Source organism: Rousettus aegyptiacus, unplaced genomic scaffold (assembly GCF_014176215.1).
Source record: "Rousettus aegyptiacus isolate mRouAeg1 unplaced genomic scaffold, mRouAeg1.p scaffold_m13_p_6, whole genome shotgun sequence".
Classification (NCBI taxonomy): Eukaryota; Metazoa; Chordata; class Mammalia; order Chiroptera; family Pteropodidae; genus Rousettus; species Rousettus aegyptiacus.
In genome coordinates, this window is record NW_023416309.1 from 14,437,847 (window position 1) to 14,462,144 (window position 24,298).

Below are 24,298 nucleotides of genomic sequence, written 5' to 3' on the forward strand. Positions count from 1 at the left end.
TTTTCTGTCCACCACAAATGAGTTAGGGAAGCCTTTTCCTAAATAGAAGCTGCCATCAAATCCTTATACTGCTTTGTTAACATTCAACTATGGATTTTTCCCTTTCTATAATTACTGTTTCATATGAACAAACAAATATCCAGTAAAGGCTATTTTGAGTGGATTTGCTAAGATCATGATAATTCACTTGGTACTTGTGTTTTCAATTGGTTAACCAATTTTCTTTCCTTTGTGGTGTATGATGGGATCTTCACTAGACAGAGGTAACCTATTGGATAGTTGTGTACCTGGATGCTGGTGTGGTGGTGCTTGTTGGTTTAACTTTCATGATACTCCTCCCAAGATTATGTTTGCAATGCTGCTTATTATTTTGCACTTGCATGACATTGCTTTGTACTTTGTTTAGGTTCTTGAAACCTCCTATTTCTTTTTTTGGTACCCAGAATAATTCTTTGACTACCTTTGGTTGGCCCAGAACTTACAAAATTAGTTACAAAACTAACTCTTTGGTGGATCCTTTTCAGTTTTTGAAAATATCTTCAATGTCACCACCAAGTTTATAATTTGGCTTGGAATTCAGAAAACAGGGTAGGTTTGTTTAAACACCCGGGAAGAGACCACTTGCCAGACAAGTGATAACTATCTCTGTTAGCTTTATAGATTAAAGCTAACTAACTCTGTTTCCTTTATAGATTAAAGAAAAGGAATATTTACTTAAAGTAAAAGCTAAGTTTTGGGAGAGTTGCATCAAATAGCTGAAATTTAGGAGTGTCCACCAAGATAATAGTAAATATAATTAAATTAAACCATGCCTAAAGTTTTGCATGCATGTCTGATTTGCCATTATATTTTAGAGATGTTATTTACTCTGCAAACTGTTCTACATTCCAAAACTAAGATTCTTGGGAATCATAAAGAAAAATTTAAATTAGCATTTTAGAAATTAGTTTTCTGAGCATTTTGTGGAAATGATTGATTACCTCTTCATTTCTAATCATTAGTAGTATAGTTTTTTGGGCAGTAGTAACTGACTTCGTTTACAATTTTTTGTTTGTTTGTTATTTTTTTTCTGCCTTATATACTTCTATAGAAGAAGGTGAATTGTTTTTAAAGCTAAGAAAACTAGCCTTGAAGTGGTCCTGCATATGTTAAATGGCAGGAGTTCATAAAATTGAAGTTATTTTCTAATATTCATATTAAGCCACTGTTGAAACAAACATTATATTTTATCACTTTAATCATCTAGAAAATTGTAAAGGATCCATTAATTTGGAATGGCCATCAGAGAAATGCTTATGAAAAATATCATAAAACTGTCAGATAAATAGTAATTCATTTTTACCTTTTATGTTCTCATTCTGTTATATCTTTTTATCTTTTGGTGGAACCCATACGTTTAATAGAAATTTGCCCAGGAACGAGAAAAATTTGCTGATGAAGGGAGTATATTTTACACCCTTGGAGAATGTGGACTCATATCCTTTTCAGACTACATTTTCCTTACAACTGTTCTTTCTAGTAAGTATAAACTTTTCTTTTTATTCATTTATAGGGAGAGTTAAGTTGATTAAAAAGAGTTAAGTTGATTAGAGGGAGAAAGAAGATATGTTTATAGAGTTAATTGATTATAAGTTACATAAAATTTTATTTATTTTGAATTCTCTATAACTTGTTTATAAAACCACCTGAGAAAGACAAAGAAAAGTAAAGTATCAAGGCAAAGTTTTTTTTAAAAAGCAGCTATGAAGTTAAATCTACCTTTAACTATTTGAAGTTCTGTATTTTATCAAGATAAATATAGATCGCCTCCTCCTATATAGCTTTCTGCTTTCCTAGCAAAACATGTATTGATCTATTATTTCCTCCTCTAAAGGGGAAAATTAGTTCAGTTGTTCTAATTGTGTTGAATATTCATTTTTCAATCTCAGAGGATAACTATTTAAGACACAACACTCATATTTGACTCATGTAGAGCACCGATGACTTTCTTGATTTTTTAAAGCTAAACAATTTTGTCAATTAGTATGCTACTCTAAGTGTTTCTTAATTTTATTTCCTTTTAGTGGGATATTTTTAACTATAGAGAAAAACATAACAAAAAGTATGCCTCTAGCTCTCTGTGTACACACTATTAAAAGCTACCTAAATTGAATCAAAGAGATCTGATATGTGTTTGAAAAAGGTGATTCTCAATTTTTTTCTATCTGGGACATCTCAAACAAAAATAACCACCCCTTTTTTCCCTTCTCCAGGATAGTGATCTATAAAGATAAAACTATAAGACAGTTTTTAATAAATAACATATAGAGTCCCTGCCCTGGCTGTGAGCACTTTTACCCTTCTCTCTGATTGACAGGAAAATGAAGAAATACAGACTGATATGCCTTACCACAGCTGTCTTTGGGGTACCAAGGTGTCTGAATAAATTTATGTGGTGGACCAATACTCTAGCAATGTAAATATACATTGATTTGTTATGAAGGTCCAAAACAGTAAACTAATTGAAAACACATGTATGATTTCAAATTGTGTAATGTTATTAGTTATTATTTTGGTAGGGCATGGGTTTTCTAAAGTTTCAGTTCAAATCCTAGCCCCACCAACTCTTAGCTTTGTGATGAGGGGCAGAGCAATGAACTTGTCCATCTCCTTTGTCTGTAAAATGAAGAGGACAATAATACCAAACCCAAATGATTTATTTGAGGATTAGGAGATCATGAATATAAATAATACCTAGTTCAGTGCCTACTATTTAGTAAGTATTCAGTCTGTCTGGGTTTTTATTCTTAATATCCTGTCATAACATGTTATTTCATACCTAAATTTAAAAGATCTATAAATTTTGTTACTTAAAAATGCCAGCAAAATTGGTGGGGATTTTTTAAACTTTTTTGTGACTTTGGATAGCATTTACATTAAATAAGCACAATGTGGCAAAAGGAGTACTACATTGAATGATAGACCAACTTGGAGAACTTCACTGATATAGAATATGTACTGTGGAAGTAGTCCTAGTAAATGTTTGTTGAGCTGAAATGAGATTTTAACTTGAATCCACTGCTTAGTCCTATTACTTTCATTTCATATCTTTCTAAGTGTCAGAAGGACCACAGAGCAGAACCTTCATAATACCTGGCATGTTTTGTAACTCCCTTAGTCAACCATTTAAAAGTAGGTAAAAAAAAATTAAAAAGTCACGTTGGCCCTTGAGTTCTGGAAACCCCTCCAAGTAGCTCTGCTGGTCCTGACACGTTTACTTCTCAGAGCTGAACTCCTAGCTTAAACATGGTGAGTGATTTTCGAAAAGTGCTTAGTATTATGATGTCATATCCTTTCTGTTTTTGTCAAGAATGAGAAAATATAAGGGTATGATTTTAAGATTTTCTCTTTATCACTGTTTTTAAGCATTTTGGTTATTATATGCCTTCAGTGTTTCTCAACCTTAGTACTGTTGATGTTTTGGGCAGGATAATTTATTGTTCTGGAGGCTGTCCTGTACGTTGTAGGATGTTTAGCAACATTCACAGCCTCTACCCACTAGATACCAGTATTATACTCTCTCCCCATCCTAGATGCAGCAACCGAAAATGTCTTCAGGATTTGCCAAATGTTCCCCCGGGAGGTGGGCATGGAGAGGAATCATCCCTGGTAGAGAACCACTGATGTAGTGTTTGGCAAATTGGGTTTTGAGGTTTTCTTGTTGGGGTTTTTTGTTGTTGTTATTGTTATTTCTATTATTATATGCCTTGATGTATTCTATATGTTTCTTGTCTTGAAGTTCTTTGTACTTTTGGATCTGTGGGTTTATGGTTTCTATCCAATTTGGAAAATTTTCAGCCATTATTTCTTTGAATACTTTTTTGCTGTTCTTTCCTTTCCTTCGAGGACTCCAAATAACATAGATTTACCTCACATCAACCCCATAATATTTGTACTATTATTATTTTCATTTTACAGATGAGAAAATCGAGACAGAGAGAAAGTGACTTACAAAGAACTTGCTCTGAATCCCACAAGAAATAGTTGATTCAGGCTAACCCCAGCATCTGGGCTCCTGTTGCTTGAGTTTTATTTTATTCAATAATAATTTTTTATTTTTTAGTTATAGTTGCTATATAATACTATATTAGTTTTAGGTGTACAATAAAGTGATACACATCTATGTAACTCACAAAATAATCACCCCAATAAATCTAGTGCCCTTCTGACACCATATACAGTTATGACAATATTATTAGCCATATTCTTCATGCTATAATTTCTATCTTCATGACTACTTGAAACTACAAATTTGTAGTTCTAAATCCTTTACCCCCTTTTACCAACCTCCCGTATCTCCCTGCCATCTGGTAACCCTCAAAATGTTCTCTGTGTCTATGAGTTTGTTTCTGTTTGTTTTTTATTTTGTTCATTAGATTCCACATATACATCTGCTCATATGGCATTTGTCTTCCTCTGTCTGACTTATTCCATTTAGCACAATACCCTCTAGGTCCATCATGAAGTATGTTTGTTCATCCCCTTTTAGTCTGTGTGTGTCTTTTAATCTGAAGTAAATCTCTTGTAGAAAGCCTATGTAAGGGTCTTGTTTCCTTATCCATTTAGTGACCCTATCTTTTGATTGGAGCATTTAATTCTTTTTCACTTGAAGTATTTGTTGATAGATATGTAGTTATTGCCATTCTTTATTTAGAATTTTGATACATATTTGTTTCTTCTTAAAGAAGTCCCCCCAACATTTCCTGTAATACTAAGTTGGTGGTGATGAACTCCTTTAGCTTTTTCTTGTCTGGGAAGCTCTTTATCTGTCCTTTGATTTTCAATGAAAACTTTGCTGGGTAAAGTAATCTTGTTTGTAGGTCCTGAGTTTCATCACTTTCAATATTTTGTTCCAAGTCCTTCTGGCCTGCAAAGTTTCTGTTGAGAGATTGGCTGACAGTCTAATGGGTGTTCCCTTGTATGTAACTAATTGCTTTTCTCTTGCTGCTTTTAAGATTCTCCCTTTGAATTTAACCTCTGGCATTTTAATTATAGTATGTCTTGGTGTGGGCCTCTTTGGATTCATCTTGTCTGGGACTGTCTGTGCTTCCTGGGGTTGTATGTCTATTTCCTTCACCGGGTAGGGAAGTTTTCTGTTATTATTTCTTCAAATAAGTTTTCAGTTCCTTGCTCTCTCTCTTCTTCTGGTACCTTTATAATGTGAATGTTGTTATGCTTGACATTGTCCTTGAGGCTCCTTAAACTATCTTCATTTTTTTGGATTCTTTTTTCCTGTTGCTGTTCTGATTGGGTGTCCAATGCTACCCTGTCTTCTATATTGCACATTTGATCCTCTTCTTCATCTATTCTATTGATTCTCTCTAATGTACTCTTCATTTTAGATATTGTATTCTTCTTTTCTGAGTGGTTCCCTCTTTTGTCTCTATCTCCATTTTTATGTTTGTTTTTTTTTTTTAATCTCTTTGTTAAAGTTCTCACTGAGTTCATCTACTCTTCTAAATTTCTTGAGCATTGTGATAACCTATGTTCAGAACTCTGCATCTGGTAGATTGCTTGTTGCCATTTTGTTGAGTTCTTTGTCTGGAGTTTTGTTCCATTTATTCGTGTGAGACATGCATCTTTGTCTCCCCATTTTCGCTGCCTCCCTGTGTCTATTTCTATGTATTATGGAGGGCTCCTAAGTCTACCAGTCTTAGTAAAGTGACTTATGTAGTAGGTGTGCTGTGGGGCCCCTTGGCACAGACCTGAGAGGAATCCAACTGAAGGCCAAGCTCAGCTGCACCCTGTACACCTCTGGGGCCACCTAGTAAGAGTCACCAAGCAATCCAAAGATGACTGCCACCCATGCTAGGCTTATAAGTGCTTCAAGGGACCAAGTCAGAAACTGAGGCTGGCTGCCAGAAGTGCAGGGCTTGGGGTTGCCGAGATGCTGGACCTAGAGGGTATTGTGCCCCTCCAGTCCTTGCCTGAAGCCTGACAACTCAGTGCCTCCCTGTCTACCCCTGCCACCCTTCAAGCAGCTGCCCCAGTGCTGGGGCTCAGAGCAAGCAAGTCCATTAGCAAGTAAGGCCAGCATGGGCCTTATAAGAGGAAGGTCTCTGCTTCCTGCAGCCTTCCATCACACTCCACTTCACACACTGCTGGTTTTCACAGCCAGAGGTTACGGGGACTTCTCTGCCCAACACTGGAGCCCTGGGCTGGGGAGCCCAGTGTTGCCCAAGACCCCTCACTCTTCAGGTGAGGGAGGTGACTCTGTAGCCAAGATAGCTCTCCCAATTCTCAATTGCTGCACAAGGTTGCAGGGCCAGGTCATTTGCATCTCCACCCCTTCTACTATTTTGAGGTGACCTAGTTGTAAGGCATCTGTTCAGCCAGACCTCTGGCTACTCCGTGTACTGGTTACTCTATAGTTTTATAATTTTGGTGTGGTTGCTGGAGGAGGCATGTACAGCCTTTACCTTCTACGCCATCTTGAATCTCAGTCTTCCTGTTACTTGGTTTTACTGCTGTATTTGCAGCAATGACAAGCCATAACAGAATAGTGCTGCTTTTTTCTCTGAGGCTGGACTGTGGAAAGGCTAGTCATAAACTCTTCTGTGGATAATGGGCAGGTCAAGCATCCTTGCTATCTCAATGTTGCACAATGCATTGTCCACTTTATCTAACAAGCCACGGGGAAAATGTGCCACATAAATTCCACTGAGATCATTTCTTCCCCATGTCTAAATTGGGGCTAGGACAATAAGAAATGAGGCAGTCAGTGGATGGACTTCCTTATGGGTTACAAGGGATCAGTACAGTCTAGATGTACTAAATGGTTCCCAAATCAGCCTGCAAGAGAAAATGCAACAGTTTTAAAACCAAAAGCTTTGTTTAGGAGTGGCTTGGGACTAGAAGTGCATTAGTGTATTCATTAATATGTTACTCTGGTGGATAGTAGGGACTGTCCATGAGATTTCTGACAGAAAACCAGCCAGAATAACGTGAACAACATAATTCAGATAATGCAGGACTGCCATATTTCTGATTAGCTGTTTTTTTTCCAAAATTAATGGACTCAGTGTTAATCAAGAAATTGCCATCATTTTGAAAATAAGAATCCTCTGCCCTAATGGATTGACATTTGGAACCTCAGAGTTCTTTACAAACTATGCTATATTGTCTAAAATAAAATTTGACAGCCATATATAGTAAATCATTCATTTCCTTTCTCAGTTTATAATTACCTCTCCTAAAAATAAAATAAATCTGCTTTTCTAAAACATGTTTATGCAGTATAATTTCCCCTATTAAATAGAGTTCATTCTTCTTTAAACGTTTTAGAAGTTTGATTTTTTTAGCTAAGCAAGAATTTCTTGGATACACACCCAGAATAACAACCAATTTGGCTGCAGTGTCTTGTAATTATAATAAGCAGTGGCATGAATTTCTCATTCTTCTCTGTATGTGCTTTGGGTAATGGAGGCCTTCTTTGGCCAACCTAAAATTGTAAATACTGTCTTACACATACATGTACACACCCCTCCTAAATTCCTTTCCTACTTTGTTTTTTCTCCCTGACATTTATCATTATTTAATAATCTGTAATTGATTTTTTAATCTTGTTCATTATTACCTAGAATGTAAACTATATGACAGAGATCACTGCAAACATATCTACTGTATACAAAGCCTTGTGGCAAAAAGGTGCAACTTTTTAAAAAATTTTTCTCCAAAAGGAAGTTTAGCAAACATAAGATTTGACATTGTTACTTGTTTCCTAAATTGAGAACAATCCCTGTAGCCCTTGATATCTTCGGGTTGCAGCTGAAGTACAAGTGGAGTCAAGGAAACATGTTTTTAAATTAATATATTTCCAAACAAACTTGGTTTTCTAGAATTCAAAATTCATATATTTGTATTCCCTCTTATTCCTAATTCATAAATTCTATTGCTTTATATCCTGTCTCCCTGATCAGTTTTGGTGGATTAATTTGAAGAATTTTTAACATGAGATGTAGCATCTGTATTGATAAGAATATTAAGTATTTACTAAATAAATACTAGTGAATCAAATAAATTCAGATTCTTTCTAGGCAACATAAAAAAAACTCTTAATAATTACTTATGAAATAACTTCCAAAGAGCCTCTGATCCTTAAAGTAGGTTAATAGGATTTGAATGAGAATACAGAAGCATGAGAATACAGAAGCGTTATTAATGGCTTAATTCTCAGCAGTAACCAACGGCAACATTAGCTGATGGTCTTAAATCTTATAATAGAAGTCAATTTTTTTCCTATAACTAGGTGCAGAAAAGAGTCAAGAATTGTCTAGAATGTTACATATTTATTGATTCGTATCATTCTTGTTAATGCTGAGATTCACTGGATAATGATAATATAACTTAGAATCTAGATCTTGGACATTAATGATTATGAAATATAAATTTTACATTTTGTCTTCATATATATTGTAACTAAAGTTAGTAACCCTGTGGGCTAATAACACAGAAACAATTCTAGATAATTTAAGTAGGCAATAATAAACCAATTATAAAAGTTAAATATTAAGCATCTTCCTTACTATTTACTATTAATTTTTGAAAAGCCACCAGAAATATCAAAAGCAGAAATGCTATGGTATATTTAGAACCTAGGAACAGAAAATGCTTATTTTTTGTACTAGGGAACTTAAGGGTACAAAAAGGAAATCAAGCCAAGAAATAGCAGTTTTCAAGAAATGGTTTGCCTAATCACTGCCCAGTCTGGAGAAGATACCTAGCACAGAATCTGGCATTTAATAAGTATTCCATCTATATTTGCTAAATAAATATCTAAGCATTTTTCAGAAGTTATTTTAGTACACATACTAAAATTTTATATTACTCCAAATACCCTTAGTATCCTGCCTCGTATTTAAAACTGTTTTAAATAGTATTCTCTATGTATATATACATGATGAAAGGTAGAAAATTATTTTAATAGCTGAATTTTTTTATTTGGACACTAAACTGAAAACCCAAATAGCTTGTGGGTGAATGCCAAACCTAGTCACATGTACAGAGGGTCCTTCAATTTAGTATAATTTGACAAATATCTAAGCCCTTTATTAAAACAGGTAATTCTTAGTATCTATGCAGTAAATTGTATCTTGGCATAAGCTGTCACTTTGGCTATTATTGAGCACATGTAATGGAATGAAACCACATAGATTGAAATGAAAGTCAAGCAGATGATTATTTTTTTAGATCTCTGAAAATAGAGGTGGGGGCCTGTCACACAAGTTTGTATAATTTGGGCATAAAAATAGTAACGTGCACTTGAAGAAAATATAGTTCTAAAGGAGAAAGTGACCTTAATGCACGGATAAAGCTCCGGCATTCCTTTTAGAATCCCTCCAGGAACTCGGGGAATCCAAGCTTTTTGACATCTCTGGCATTGAGTATTCCTCCTGTAGCACAGTTGTCAAATAACACTATAAGGAAGAGCAACTTAAATGAAAGACTTTCTGGCAGCTCTGAAGGTTATCAGTATCTGAGGCTGATACACAACTCAAAGATAGGTTATATCTGTGAACTGGAAACATCAGCTGTTTCTTTTCTTCAGGTGTGAAATTATAAATCTTAATTTTTTTAAGAATCAGGACTGGAATGTATTTTCTAGGAAAAAAAGTAAATAAAAGAAAAGCAGTACTTAGAAGGAATAGTATACAACGGAAGCCTTGCTAAAGGAATTCAGAAAAGTTTCACAGTCTTCTTAAGAAGTATATAAACTCAGTATTTAAACTCAGGTTCTTGACATGTAGTTGTTTATATTATTTAGGAAACTTTGCCAAATGACGTTAAATAAATAAATTACCCTGAGATGCAATAAAGAAAAGAGCTCTCTTTGTAGCCCTTGTCGAGTCGATATGTAATGATAATAAGCTCAGTAACTGTCTCATGTAGTTTCTTTCATTGTCTTAAGATTTTCAGATAAAAGCAAGATTAAGTCATTCTGAGTTTCAAGTTTGTTCTAAGAATATATATTTAATTTCTAAGTGTGTTTTTCTTATGGTCAGAATTTGGTAGAGTAGAAACATGGGTCTTCTAACAAGATCCTTCCAATAAGTGCTGTTAAAAATAGCAACTTAATTCCTTATCTCCCCCTTCCTGTCTGAGTGGAATCCTGGCTACCCTGTGAATGACTATAGACCAGCGAATCACAGATTATGGGCTTGTGTAGGAGCTATACAAAGTTTAGGCATCATGGCTATACCTCGCATCTTGGGCAGCTTTGCCCCATAGGTCTGCTATAAAAACTACCTTAGTTCCTCAGAACTACATGAGGTGAATGAAGTCTTTCCTAAGCTTAGATCACACTCAGAGATCTAAAGGACTCCAAGAAACAGATAAAAATTAGAGTTGATTACCTCTTTCCAAGGGGCGATTAATTGTTCCTTCTCTCATTTGACTACCAAATCTATAGTGTTTTTTAAAACCATTTGTGCATCAGAATTAAGTATTGGAATGACACTTAAATTTAATTGCCTATTTAGTATTGGGGAGAGTATAAATTATTGATATACCTTTTTAGAATCTTAACAGTGTTTACCAAACACTATCATAAGTGCTTACCCTTTGGCCCAGCAATTCTATTTCTACAAATTGAGGCTAATAAAATGATTGGTAATCAAAAAATAAACTAGAAGGAACTCAAATATCAAACAGATGGCCAAACAAGTTACAATAAATCTATGTAATGAAATTTAATACAGCACTTTATGTAATGCAGAGATTTATTAGCATAGAAAAATGTTCACAATGTATTGATGAGTCAAAACATATTATTCCATTTGGGGAAAAGAAAAAATGTTTGTGTGAGTGTGTATATGTATTTTAAAAATTGTCTGGATACTTGTATTTCTGATCTGTTTGCAAATCCTGTCAGCTCTAACTTGAAATAATTTAAAATACCACCATTTTTTTCACTCTGCTCAACTGCTGCTGCCCTTCTCTAAGACACTCTCATCTCTCACTTGGATTATTTCCATACCTTCCTAATTGGTCACCCGTCTTTCACTTTGCTTCTCTACAATACATTCTCAACACAGCAGCCAGAATGATCTTGTTAAATTTAGATAAGATCATGTCATTCCTCTGCTCAGAATCCCCCAAAGTCTTTCAATTTCTACATAAAAGCCAAAGTCTTCGGAGTAGCCTACAAGGCCCATGACCTCTCCCCATCACCATCCCTTTCAAGGAAAACATGAATATCAGTGGGCACTGGAATTCTTTACACTTAGTATTTTTTCTTTTTTCTTTGAGCCACAGTGAAGAAAAAGGACAGCTACTCTTAATTATTGCTAATTAACAATAATAGGGATATTTGGGATAGTAGACATAGGTTATTAAGCTTTTCTAATAGTTTTGAAAGATTTTTTTACGCCTCATAAAAATTAATTATTTTTAGTGTTTGCAAAGCCCGTTTTTCAGTCTTACCTATTTTCACTGGTACTATAGACTTCTAAAGGTTCGTTTTGCAGACATCTTAGTGTACAGAAATAAAAAAAAAAAGTTTTTAGATTTGTATAGTGAAAAACCTAGAGGCTTAGAGTACAGTTAAAATGTATTTATGGACCTAGAATTCCACCGTGGGCTTTGGATATCTAATATGTTGTCTAGGACCAAATTTGGTACTTTAACTCTACAGGTCCCTAGGCAATTACATAATTAACTTCTGTCTCCCTGTGTCATTCACCTATCACAGAGTTGCTTTTAAGCTGGGTGAATATAAATTTATGAGACAAGGGTGTTGGATGCCTCATGTTAAGTAGTGATGCATAATCTAGGCTTAAAAAGCAGGTGTATTAAAGGGTAATTTCTCCACAGAAGGAGTCACTGCAATGTTTTTTAAATAGTTTCTTTTCAAATATAGGCGATATATAAAGTAACATTTAACTGTATTTGATTCTAATAAAGAGAAATTGTTTTACAGACTTAGAATAATCATATGTTGGGAGTTATTGCAAAATAGTACAGAATTCAACTTGTTTCAGCACCTAGAAATGAAAATATCCAAATATTTTGTCCTAATATCAAAATATTTATCCTAACAGCATTGTTCTTACATTGTTCTCTGTCTTCTTGAATTATGCTAAATTCATCAGGAAATCCTTCCCTGGCCTTTTAAAGGACTAATCCTGCTCATGGTTCTGTTTTGTGCTTGGCCCCCTAGGCTTTCCAATAGTGGAACATTAGTTAGACATATAGTGCTTCCTTCCTTCTTCCCTGGGTTCTGTCCACAAATGAGAGGAAGCCCTTAGATCTATACCAACAGAGACTGAGGGAGACTGAGGAGAAAAGACTTGTCTTTGATGAAATGTCAAAGTAGACTAAATTCTCAGCCTTCTAGGAAATTTCTTCTTCTAAAAAAATTACTTTTTTCCCCTTTGTTGTACAAAGGTAGCACAGACATGTGTAGACTCTACTGCTACTACGTTGTCTAAATGTAATCTAAGATATGGTCTAGTGGGGAAACTCACAGGCAGAAAGGCAGCCAATTTACCCAGTCCTCATCCTTATACCATTTACAGGAAAATGTACTGAGTTAGATCAGACACAGCTGGAGCATTTCATGGAAAGGGCCCCTGGAAAAAGTCTCTGCCCCCATATTGCTCCCTGTAGTTAGAGGGATGGGAGGCAAGGGACATACAGGAGGCTGTGTAACAATGGCAACTTCCTGGTTGACATGGCATTCTTAGAAAGAGGGGCTTCCACTCTTCTGGTGGCATCAGCCTCTTTATCCACTGAGCTAGTTCAGATCTACAAAGCCAACGTTTTGCTGAGCTACCAAAAGCACATCTATATTTGTCTCTCCTCACCCTTCATTCCAAAAGGCAAAATTACCTTTCTCACAATAAAACAAATTTAAGTTAAAAAAAATTAATCCTGGGATTAAATGAATTCACATTAAATTATAAATAACCAATAAATTTCCATAATAGTTCTAGAATTATTTTCAACAAAATGCTTGTAAATTCATGAGATTCCTTAAATGGTAAGGTTCATACAGTAGCATAATAAGATCTTTGAAAATAGGAATATGACCTGATGTTAAAATTCTCAGAAGCTTCTTTAAATATGAATGGAGACTGCGAAGCAGATTCACCAGAACTGGGGTCCCACTTCCTGCTGTCGTGGTCAAGATGACAGAGTAGGAGACCCCAGCCTCCATTCCTTCACAAAGATCTTCAATTAGACAGCTATCCACAAACAAAAATAGCTTTGGGAGAGCTCTAGAGTCCAGTTAAGAAACTTAAGCAACACAGCGGAACAAAAAAAACCAAGAATAACGGCGCAAAACAAAAGAGGAAGAATAGCTCCATTTGCTTGCATCATGCTATCCCCCAGGCCATTATTGCTCAGCACCAAGAGGGAATTCCACATCTAGAAAGAGTTCCCCTCACCAGAAAAGGAAGAGTAGAGTGGGCAACCAGCTTCTCCAGCCTTTCAGAGCACTGCACAAAAGAATTGCCTCAATTTCACCCCAGCAAAGCTGAGACATGTAGAGATCACAAGGAAGAATGAAGAAAAGCAGGGGATACTAATATCAGTCACACAGTGGGAACAACTGAGATTTCCAGTGACCTGTTCTGTAGAAGACCCCAGAGGATTTTGTCACTGAAGAATCCAAAGGCCAGTACAGCCACCGCAGACTCCCTGCAGATTTCTCCAGTTTTTGCCCAACAGATATTTGCATCCACTGAAGCCAGCTGCCTGAGTTCCTCTCCACCCACCACGCTGCTTGGCAGACACCCTAGGACTCTTAGGCTGCACAAATGCAGGACTCCGGTCTAGACCCTTGAAGCTGACTCCCACAGCTGTGTGTGCTCAGGGCTAACCCTTCTCTAGCTGTGCTCTTCTGCGCACCACCAGCCCGATGCCTGTCACTGACTTCCATCGCTGTTTGCACACTCATGGCAAGACCCTGAAGCCATGAAAGTGCACGCAAGTAGCCATGGCCCCCGCACAGCTGCTTGTGGGCCCAGATTTGTCCTTGTGTCCTGTCACTGGCTTGCCCTACTAGGTTCATCTGCAGCTCTCCTCCCTAACTGCCCATCTGCATGTGGCTGGCCCAACTACTATCACAAGCTTCCACTACCATGTGCATACCTGTGGGGAGATGGTGCAGCCATAGGAGGACAAAGCCAGTTAAAGATACTACAAGGAAAAAAAAAAAAACTACAGGCCGATGTCCCTGATGAATGTATTTGCAAAAAGTTCTCCACAGAATATTAGCAAACCAAATTCAGCAGCACAATAAAGGGAACATACCATGATTAAGTGGGAGTTATGGCTGGGTTGAAAGAATGGTTCAACATATGCAAATCAGTGCAATTTACCACATTAACAGAATGAAAGAGAAAAATCAGGATCATCTCAATAGATGCATAAAAAGTATTTGGCAAATTCAGCATCCTTCCATGATAAAAATGCAACAAATTGGGGATAGAAGGAACATATTTTAACATAATAAAGGCCATAGGTGACAAACCCATAGCTAACATCTTAACGGTGAATGGTTCAAAACTTTCCCCAAAGATCAGGAACAAGACAAGGGTATCCAATCTAACCACTCTTCAGCATAGTACTGAAAGTCCTAACTAGAGCAATTATGCAATCTTTACATAAAGATTTATCTTTTCCTTTGGTTCTTTCACTTTCATCTTGGTCAGCAAGTAATATATATAAACACATACATACATATATGTACATATGTATGCAGAGCAGCTGCAGTCTAGTGGAGGCATATAAATAATCAATATATTTTAAAAATACATCTTTTATGTGTAAATGGGTATTATTCCCTCCAAAGTAATCTTCCATTCCCACTATTTTGTCCCTCCTTCCATATACGTACCATTTAATAAGTCTGCTTCTCTGCAGACTAATGTAGTAGAATTATTCTTATACAGCTTTGTATACTAAATCAAAAGAAGTCAGCCTTCTTCAACTTCTAAAATTGTTCCAGCCAATATTCCCGATGAGTTTTTTTTTCCCCCCAAGAGAAGACTTCCCAGTTGCATTTATATACTCTGCCACTTCAGCCAGAAGTGGCTGCAATTTCTCAATTAGTCATTTATCTTCTGTTCTTCAAACCAGTCATTTAAGCAAATCTTATATCTTGATTGTGGTCACAGTCATAATCATTTACTCTAACAATTCTTGCCTCCTTTTTTCTAGGGAATTTCATTTTTAATTTTAAAAATTGTATTTAGATTTTAAATATAAAAATGAATTTTATGTTCAAGAGACAGGAAAGTGACGAGCTATCCAGTCTTACAGTGCCCTTTATAGCAAAGGGCAACCTTTTCTAGTTAATTCAGTCTGCTGGTTTTTATCCTGACAGCTGTTTATCACAGTGGACTCTGAATCCATACCACTAGGGTTAAGATTTCAGCTCTACCATTTACTAGGTATGCAAGCCTCAGTTTCTTCATCTGTAGCATGGTAATACTACTAGCGCCTACTTTATAGGGTTGTTAAATGAGTACTAACTTATCATGAGTAACTTATGAATTACGTGGAATAGTTTCTGATGTGTGATAAGCCCTCAATAAATGCCCTCAAAAACAAATTTTTAAGTTCATAATTTCAAAAAGACTAATTGATTATGCATGTGGAAAATAGATCTTTTCATCTCTTATAGACTTGGGCTTGAGCTTGTCTCAAATCCTAATTCCTTCATTCCTCCATCCCTTCATTTATGTTAAATTTAGGCATATCTTGATCTTTCCTCATAAAACATTTTATTTGGTCCATAAAAACTATAGGCCAAAAGGGAAGAGGAATTATTAGGAAAATGCTGTGGGACATTTAATTATTTTAGTTTCCCGGTTTATAAATATCTTATGTATTTATTTTGTAATTGAACATGTTACTATTATTAGTAGTTCTGAGTTTTTTGTTCATTTTCTTGGAGTTTTTAGGAAGACATTTATATAATCTTCAAATAATGATAATTTTTTTCTTTTTTTCCATGTTCGCTTTATTTTATTTTATTATGTTTTTGCTTTAGCTAGAACTTTTAGAATAATACCAGTAATAGTGAGCATCCTCTTTTGTTTATTATGTTAAAATTAATGTTTTTGGCATTTTTAATTTATATCGTGAATCTTGATTTCAGATAAATATTATTTACCATATTGAAGAAGTCTCTTTTCTGTTTCTCAGAAGGAGAAAAAAAAAGAATAGTAAGAAAATTTTAAAATTTTGTCAGATGCTTTTTCAGTATCTAGCCTGATGAGCAAGGTGATTTTTTCCTTTGACCTAGTTTTATTGCATCATATCATTAAAATGCCATATTTGCAATTTCTTCTTTTACTTATGTTTGTGTGTGTGTGTGTGCGTGTGCGTGTGTGTGTGTGTGTGTGTGTGTGGACTGATATATAATCAGTCTTTCAGAATTCCCTTAAACATTTAAAAAATATATGTAGTCTCTGTTTATCAGAAAGCAATAGTCAATACGTATCTATTAAATCGAACTCGTGGTTTTTATTATATAAAGTCTCCATGGCTTCATTAAATTGTCTGCAAAACATGTCAAACACTGATACGGTGATTTTTAAAAATTTCTCCTTTATATCTATCTGTTATATATTTTGATGCAATATTGTCCTGTACAAAAAGATACATATATTAGGTCTTCTTTATAAATGGTGCCTATTAGTAATATGAAAATGGTATTTGTTCTTAATAATCCTGCTTTTAGTTCATTTCTGTCTCAAAATAATAGTACATCTCTGCTTTCTTCCTGTTTTAGTTTTCTTGTATCTTCTCTTGTCTTTCTATGTTATTTTTTGATACATTTCTTGTATCTAACATAGTTTCATTCAATCTGAGAGCATTTGGCTTTTAAAAAAGGACTTTAGGCTGTTCTTAATTTTGTTGTGATTGATTTAGTCTTACTTGTGTTGCCTTATATTTTCTGTGCTTTCTGGCCATTTATTTTTCTTTTAAACTTTTGCTTTATTCATTGAGTTTTTCACCCAAGTAATTTCAATGCTGTCCTGTTAGTGGTAACATTTGAAATAAATGTGTGTATATGTGTGGGGTTGGGAGGTGGCATGGCTTTTCTATCAAGGATGAAGTCATTCATTTTTTTAAATGTCTTCTATTGGAAGTGGAGAGAGTTAGAACATTTTTTATGCTTTTAAAAATTTCAAGCTTATTTTATTAGTTTCAAGTTATAGTACATTGGTTAGACATTTACATAGTTTATAAAATGATCCCCTAATTGCTCTTTCTCACCTCTGGCTCTCCACCTAGCCAGTACATTAATGCTAACTGCATTCCCTGTGCCGTGCTCCTCATCCCAGTGACCATCTATCAACTACTAATTTGTACTTCTTTAACCCTTTACCCTATTCTCCTAGCCCTCTAACCCCCCTCCCCTCTGGCTGTCACCTGATTGTCCTCTATATTTGTGAGTCTGTTTTTGATTAGTTTGTTCTTTGTGTTCCTTAGATTCTGCATATAAGTGAAATCATATGGTATTTATCTTTCTCTGTCGAACTTATTTCACTCAGCATAATAAACTCTAGGTCTGTCCTTTCTTTTACTGTTTTCTCTCCACTTATTTTTTATAATTTTAATAATCTGTATTTTAAAATAATTTTACATTCTGTATTTTCTCTTTTAAGGAGTATTTCTCATACTTCATTATTTTATAACCATTTTGTTATAATAGCTAAGAGTAGATTGCTTGGATTGGAATCCTGTCACTGTGATCCCGGACACACTATACTATGTATACCTTAGTTTCCTCTTTTTTCTTAATGGGATAGTTTTTATACTACAATGGCACAGAGTGATTAAGAGGATTAAATAATTTATATAAAGTGCCAGATGTATAATAAACATTTAATAAATGCCAGATGCCATGATATATTTAATAATAACCATTATTTAAGCTTAACTCTATTCCGAGTGATTTTATTGGTCACTTACTAATTTATCTCATCTTTCCTGTCTTTATTTATTTATTTTGATTGATTTTCATTGTTGTTGGCTGAATAAGTTCCTCAACCACGGGTTGACAAACTTATTCTTAAAGGGCAACATAAGTATTTTAGGCTTACAGGCCATAAGGTCTCTTTCATAGCTACTCAACTATGGTTCAAAATTAGCCAGGCCAATATATATAAACAAATGGCTAGCCAAAAGTCATAATTTACCAAGCCTTAATCAAGACTTTTGTTACTCTTTTTGTATGGACTTTTATTAGGATAGGTATGTGGATTATACAATTTCAAAGTCCTTGCATGTCTGTGCATATCTTCTGTAGCTAATAAAGGTAAATGGTGACTTCACTTGTATGTAATCCTTAGATCACATTTGTTTTCCCTCAAGATTATAGAACTTGCTCTGTAGTGTTCTTTATGATAACTAATTTTTTTTCCTCCTAGATAGTTGAGGATCCCTTTTCTTTATCCTTGGCATCATTTCATGAGGGGAATTTTTTTTCTATTCTTTGTTAAAAGACCAAAGCTAAGAAGAACTAGATTGATGTATTTACATATCACAAACTTCAGTTATTTTATATTGTTTTATTCTCTTTCCCCTACTAAGGAAATTTTCTGGATACTGTGTTCCAAAAGTTGGCAATGAAAAATTTTTATCATTTTTTCACTTTGAATTGTATATCATGTAGGAAACTAGATATTTTAAGTGGTAGAATGTTCACTATTTCATATTATATAGTTTGGTCTCCTTGTAGTACAATTTAATAGGAGCATACAGCTGCACAACCATGGAAAATATATTCAGGAAATAGTCTAATTAATTTAAACCTCTTTGAGCATATTAAATTACTAAGTGATAAGAAACTAAAATTTGTTGTATAGCCAAAGAAATTACAGTGTTTTAAATTGTAATTCTAATACAACCAATCAAAAACTTAATTTTAACTTTATTTCATAACACTGTCTTCTATAACCAATTATAGTTCATGTAGAGTTTATTTGCTAATTCCAGATCTTGCATTTCAGGAATAATTATTTGTCATATTTCAGGGCAGATTTCATAACTATGAAATCCTGTTAATCCTGTTGTCTCCATTGACTTAAGGTGGCAAGATTAATAGTGGATATTTTGGTCAGTAGATAATTCTAGCCTGAGTATAGGACTTCTGAGTCGAAGCAGAAACTGTAGTAGTTGAATTTTTGAGCCACTGAGATTATTCACATTCTGTCTTGTTTCACATAAATATGGCTTTGTATACAGTTAACTGTGTATAAAACTCAAATATAAAGTATATAGCTTTATAAAAATAAATATTTCTTGACTTTGTGCTTATCTTTCATCATTTTTAAGTCTTTTTTTTTTCCAAACAGTTGCAGTGTTAATATGGTACTTATCATGAAACTAATAGAAAATGCTAAAAAAGCTAACAAATTATCTTAGTGTCCCTGTAAAATAGTTACTAACAGAAATGAAATCAGACTTACAAGGCAACTAGGTCAATGAAAAGAAAATTGATCTGCTGTTGCTTATGTGTGTTTAAAATAATTTTTATATCTTTATTTTGTGTAGTGCCCTTCTTCTGAAGCTAAATCATCCCAAGGAAATACTGTAGTACAACTACAGCACATCATACCATAAGAACTTTTCCTTGGAGGACATTTGTTCCTGTCTAAAATGTTCACACTTAGAAAACTTCCCTGATTTCAAAGAGCCTATAATGTTTATTTCTACTTTTGGTTTACAGGATTAAAAATACTATCATGTTTTTTAGTAATTGTGTTTTGGCTGTCTTGCCAATAATAACCCTTCTTGCCTCAGTAGCCTAGCTCATAGTGGTGCATGGGCGAGGTGCATGGGTCAGCCTGGACCAAATGTCTGCTAACCAAACTTTTCCCTCCACACTATGTGTAGTGTAGAAAGATTTCTTCCAGACTGCACCTAGCCATCATACTTTGAAGAATTAGGAAGAATTGAGGAAGGGGCACTTTTTTGAAATCGAATCTTATAAGTTTTTCTTCCCCTTTTTCTAAGTCTAATGTTATATAGAAAGCAAGATACTAAAGCCCGCGTATAAGAATAATTCTACTACATTAGTCTGCAGAGAAGCAGTCCTATTGTTTCTAGAAAGGATAATCATTTTAGAATTGACTACATTTAGGTACTATGTTCATGGAAGACATTGACCATCTAAAGTACCTCAGAGGAGAGCTGTTAGAATGTTGACATTCTGGAAGTAACCTCTGAGAAACCTAGTAGAGACATGGTAATATGTTTTTATGTATTCCGAGGGTCATCAAGTAAGTGAGGAAGCAGATATATGTTCTATTTCTTTAGAAAATTAAACTATGACATTTTGTAGGAACTACACAAGATTAGATTTGGGTTCTGCATGAGAAAAAAATCTTAATATAGACAACAGTGGTTAGACCTCAGAAGTGGTGATCTCCCTCTCAGAAATAATCAGAGGCATGTAATCATCCTTACAAATTCAGTAGGCAGGTTCATTTACTAGAAGTTCATTATATTCTAAAGTTTTTTCTAACTCAGTTCTCTAATACTGCATGTTAATTACCTCATTTGTCCTATAGTGTCATTTTTAAACAGGAATGGTGCAGTTAGAAATTCAATGATAGAGAATCAGACCAAAAGAAAATAAGAAACTTGTTTAGAATCTAACATCCATTTTTTTAGTTCATTCCGTCAGTACTACCAGAAAAGAATTTAAGGCATAATGACTCATGATGTTGTTGGAAGAGACAGAATTAGAGTCCTAGGTTTGTACATTTTCTATTAAAGAACAGTAACTGAAACAGTCGTGAAATTCTTGAGACAGCTAGTGTTGTTGCTATGTGATTATTTGATTTACTACACATAGAAAAAGATGCTTTTTTTTTCTTATTACTAAAGTAGAAAAATCTGTGCTTCAGAGGAACAGTCTAGAGTTGTTGTCATTATTGTTAATGATAGAATAATATAAAAATGTATACTCAAGTAGAATAGACCCTAATGTGTCTCCATTTACTAGCAGCAAAGATTGTCATGGAATTCTAAGTAAAAGCTGTATAGTAATGAATTTTGCATAGAATCTTATTGTTTGCATCAGTTATAATATATGTTAAGATCATTTCAGAAATCATTGTACAGGAAATAGATTACAATGTTAAGACAAGGAGGAGAAAGCTTCACTGTGTACTCTATAAGTAGCCTGCAATGCAAAAGAATTCTTTCTCCGTACCTTTCTATGGAAATAGGTTGTGAGTTAGCATAAACCCAAGGCACCTTAAAGCTTTCCCGAACAGCAAGATTTCAGAATTATTCTGAAGCCTACATTTAAAGGGAGACAGGGAAGTACAAGAGAATTGCCTAATGGTATATTCTTGTGTAGCATATTTCACTTAAAGCAAACTGTTTTTTCTGCTTATCTTAAATGCTTTGACATGATCAACAGATGGAGATTGGATCGGCTTAGAGAACTACTCTTGGAAGGACCTTACCTAAGAGACTGGTAAAGCCTAAATGAGAATGTGCAAGGCTGCTGCCCTCACTTGCCCTGTCAGTGACCTCCACATACGGACTCTGCTTCTGGAGTGTCAGCACATATACCTTAATAAACACTCTGTGTAGCTCCACATAAAGCAAATACTCTGAAAGTAGCTAAGCCAGCATAAAAAGATATAGAAACCTCAAGCCATACAGGGTGTGCTTTGGTAAACGGAATTCACTTTTTTTGTAAGAGGACATATTAGCTATGATTTAATAGAAAAGCTCATTTAAACTCAGTCATTTAAATGATCTGGGTAAATACCGTTATAGAACTCACAGGACTGTAAGAATAAAAGATTATGCTAAAGCTAAAATTTTAAGCACTCTGTGTTATCAGTGTAATCTGTGGAGATAGGGAATGAAACTGCTGCTTTAATTCATGTGTGACAACATATTGACTGGCTCTTGCCAAATTTTTTCCTGTTTTCTTCTTTGGACGTTTTCTTCTTGATGTTGTGGTGCCACCTCCTCTGTCACTGCTTCCTTTCTCTTTTCATTCAACCGCTCTCCACCCTTTTTTTACCCTTCTCAACCCTCAGTTTAATTTGGGCAACTGCATTTCAGGCTCTTTGCAGCTAACCACTCTTATGCTAATGACTTCCAGCTTTAACCCCTCTCTTCTAAACTTTAGATTCATATTTCCTACTATCTCCTGAACTTTTTCATCTGAATATGCTGTTGACCCCTTGAATTCAACATGTCCTTTTTGAACTAATTTTATTTCACAAACCTTTTCCATCTATTTAATCTCTTGGTTAATGACATACAAGCTGCCGAGTAGCCTAAGCCAGTCATACTGTCATCCTTTTTCACTCTTGTCTCGTCATACCTACTTAATCATCAAATTGTGTAATTTCTGCCTCCTTAAGTTATTTCAGACTTGTTTCCTCCTCTCAATTACACACTGCCATCACATCAGTTCATATTTTTAACATTTATAAGAGCTTCAGTGATCTTCTCTGAAACCAGTTTTCCAGCTCACCCTTGACGCTGTAGCCAGAAAAGACCTTTATAAATGCCTATTTGATTATGCTACTCTACTTAAAACTTTCAGTAGCTTCCTATTATTTGTAGTCATTACAATTTCAGGTATCTACAAGGATTAAGCAAATAATGTATATGAGTGAAGTGGGCCAAGTGTGAGACAGTAGAGAACAGGAGAGTGCAGTCCTTTCTAAAGAAATTTATATTCAGAATTTTTAAAAACATTTGACAGACATACCTGGTAATCTAGCATTGCCTGTGGGTCTCCAGTTAGTGCAACCAAGCCTAAACCACTGAGCATGGCATATGCAATGTTTCTTTGATATCAGGTATGAGGTAAACAACTTAGAATTCTCAGCTATTGCAGAGACTGGTATAACCAGTGAGTCATGTTTTGTTGTGTTGTTTCTAGGTCAGACATATCAGAGTAAAGAGTATGTGTTTATTATTGTAAGTACTGCTGTCTTCGCATAGGGGGCCATGGAGCATAATGAAAAGTTTATGGGCTTTGGAGTCAGCATTGACCTGGGTTCACTTACTAGTTCTGTCACATATTAGATGTGTGATTTTGAGCTAGTCACTTAATGGCTTTGAGCTCCAATTTTCTCCTCTGTTTAAAAAAAATAGAGAAATAAAAACGTTCAGGATTGAGAATACATCAGATAATCAACATCTTTAAATTATCCAGCTCAGTGTTTGGCACACAGTAACTCTTCATTTAAAGATAGCATCCAGCCAGGTAGGAAAAATTTAAGAGGTAGCCATAAATATACAAAAATATAATTCCCACACTTGTATTCATCTCAGCAATTGTGTTTGTGGCCTAAAGAAGAGCAAATCTGTTGGAGGCCATTATCAAGTGAGGCAGGCATCTGGAAACAGAGAGACACGTAATTTATCCATGCAAGTAAAAACCTAGACAGTCATCCTGCTGTTGACAGATTCACAAGCAAAATGAGAATATAGACTTCCTACAACTATGCATAATGTACTAAGCCCTTTTTTACTTATTTTGTCTATACATAATCTTTAAATTTTTTAAGCAAAAGCTACATTAGCTGAAAATTTAATTCAATAGTATTAGGATATTTTATTTTGGTTTATTCCCTACAGCTATATAAATTTGAAGCACCAAAGGAAGTAAACTACTTAGTTTTCTTTACCAGAACATTTAGCATAGTAAAGAAGGAGAGCTATTACGTTTATATTTTATTTAAAATAAAACTATATTAATTATGTTTTAATTGATCTAGTAACAATAAGGAAGTCTTAAAGAACTTTTATCATTCACTTAAGGGAAAGAAAATATACCATCTTCTCAGACTTTGCATTTTTCATTTTTTAAAAAAATTTTATTAGTTTCAAGTATACAGTACATTGGTTAGACATTTTTATAGTTTGTAAAATGATCCCCCTAATTGCCCTTTCTCTCCTCTGGCTCACCACTTAGCCAATCATTTTGTTTTTTAAACTTCAGCTTAATTTTAACATTTAAGTATACTTTACTCAGTAATTTGTGTACCCTGCTGACATGATTGAAATAGGGGGTTGAGTAGCTAACAGTATGCTTTTCTGCCTTACCACAGAGCATAATGATAATGAGTAAACTAGTATACTCATTAGTAAACTAGTATAAAACAGGTTATTACCTATTGGCAGAATGACATCCACTCAACTCCTGATTGTACTTAAAATGGAGAGACTAGAAAGAACAAAGTAGAAAGCTAGCTTGTTTTTAAAAAGCAAGACAGAGTTTCAACTTCTTTGCGGTAGTATGTCTCACCCC

The 24,298-nt window shown here is 34.8% G+C and overlaps 1 protein-coding gene across 4 annotated transcripts in view; it reads left to right on the plus strand.

Annotated features, from left to right (window-relative positions):
- Window positions 1-24,298, plus strand: part of MICU1 (mitochondrial calcium uptake 1) — a 183,148-nt gene that overhangs the window by 81,774 nt on the left and 77,076 nt on the right. For 2 of the 4 annotated variants that reach the window (XM_016162283.2, XM_016162279.2), the window contains 2 exons: window positions 258-263; window positions 1,404-1,518. In XM_016162283.2, the coding sequence (XP_016017769.1) occupies window positions 258-263; window positions 1,404-1,518 (121 nt within the window). The remainder of the gene's footprint in view (window positions 1-257; window positions 264-1,403; window positions 1,519-24,298) is intronic. The other 2 variants (XM_036223805.1, XM_016162281.2) reach the window with 1 other exon arrangement.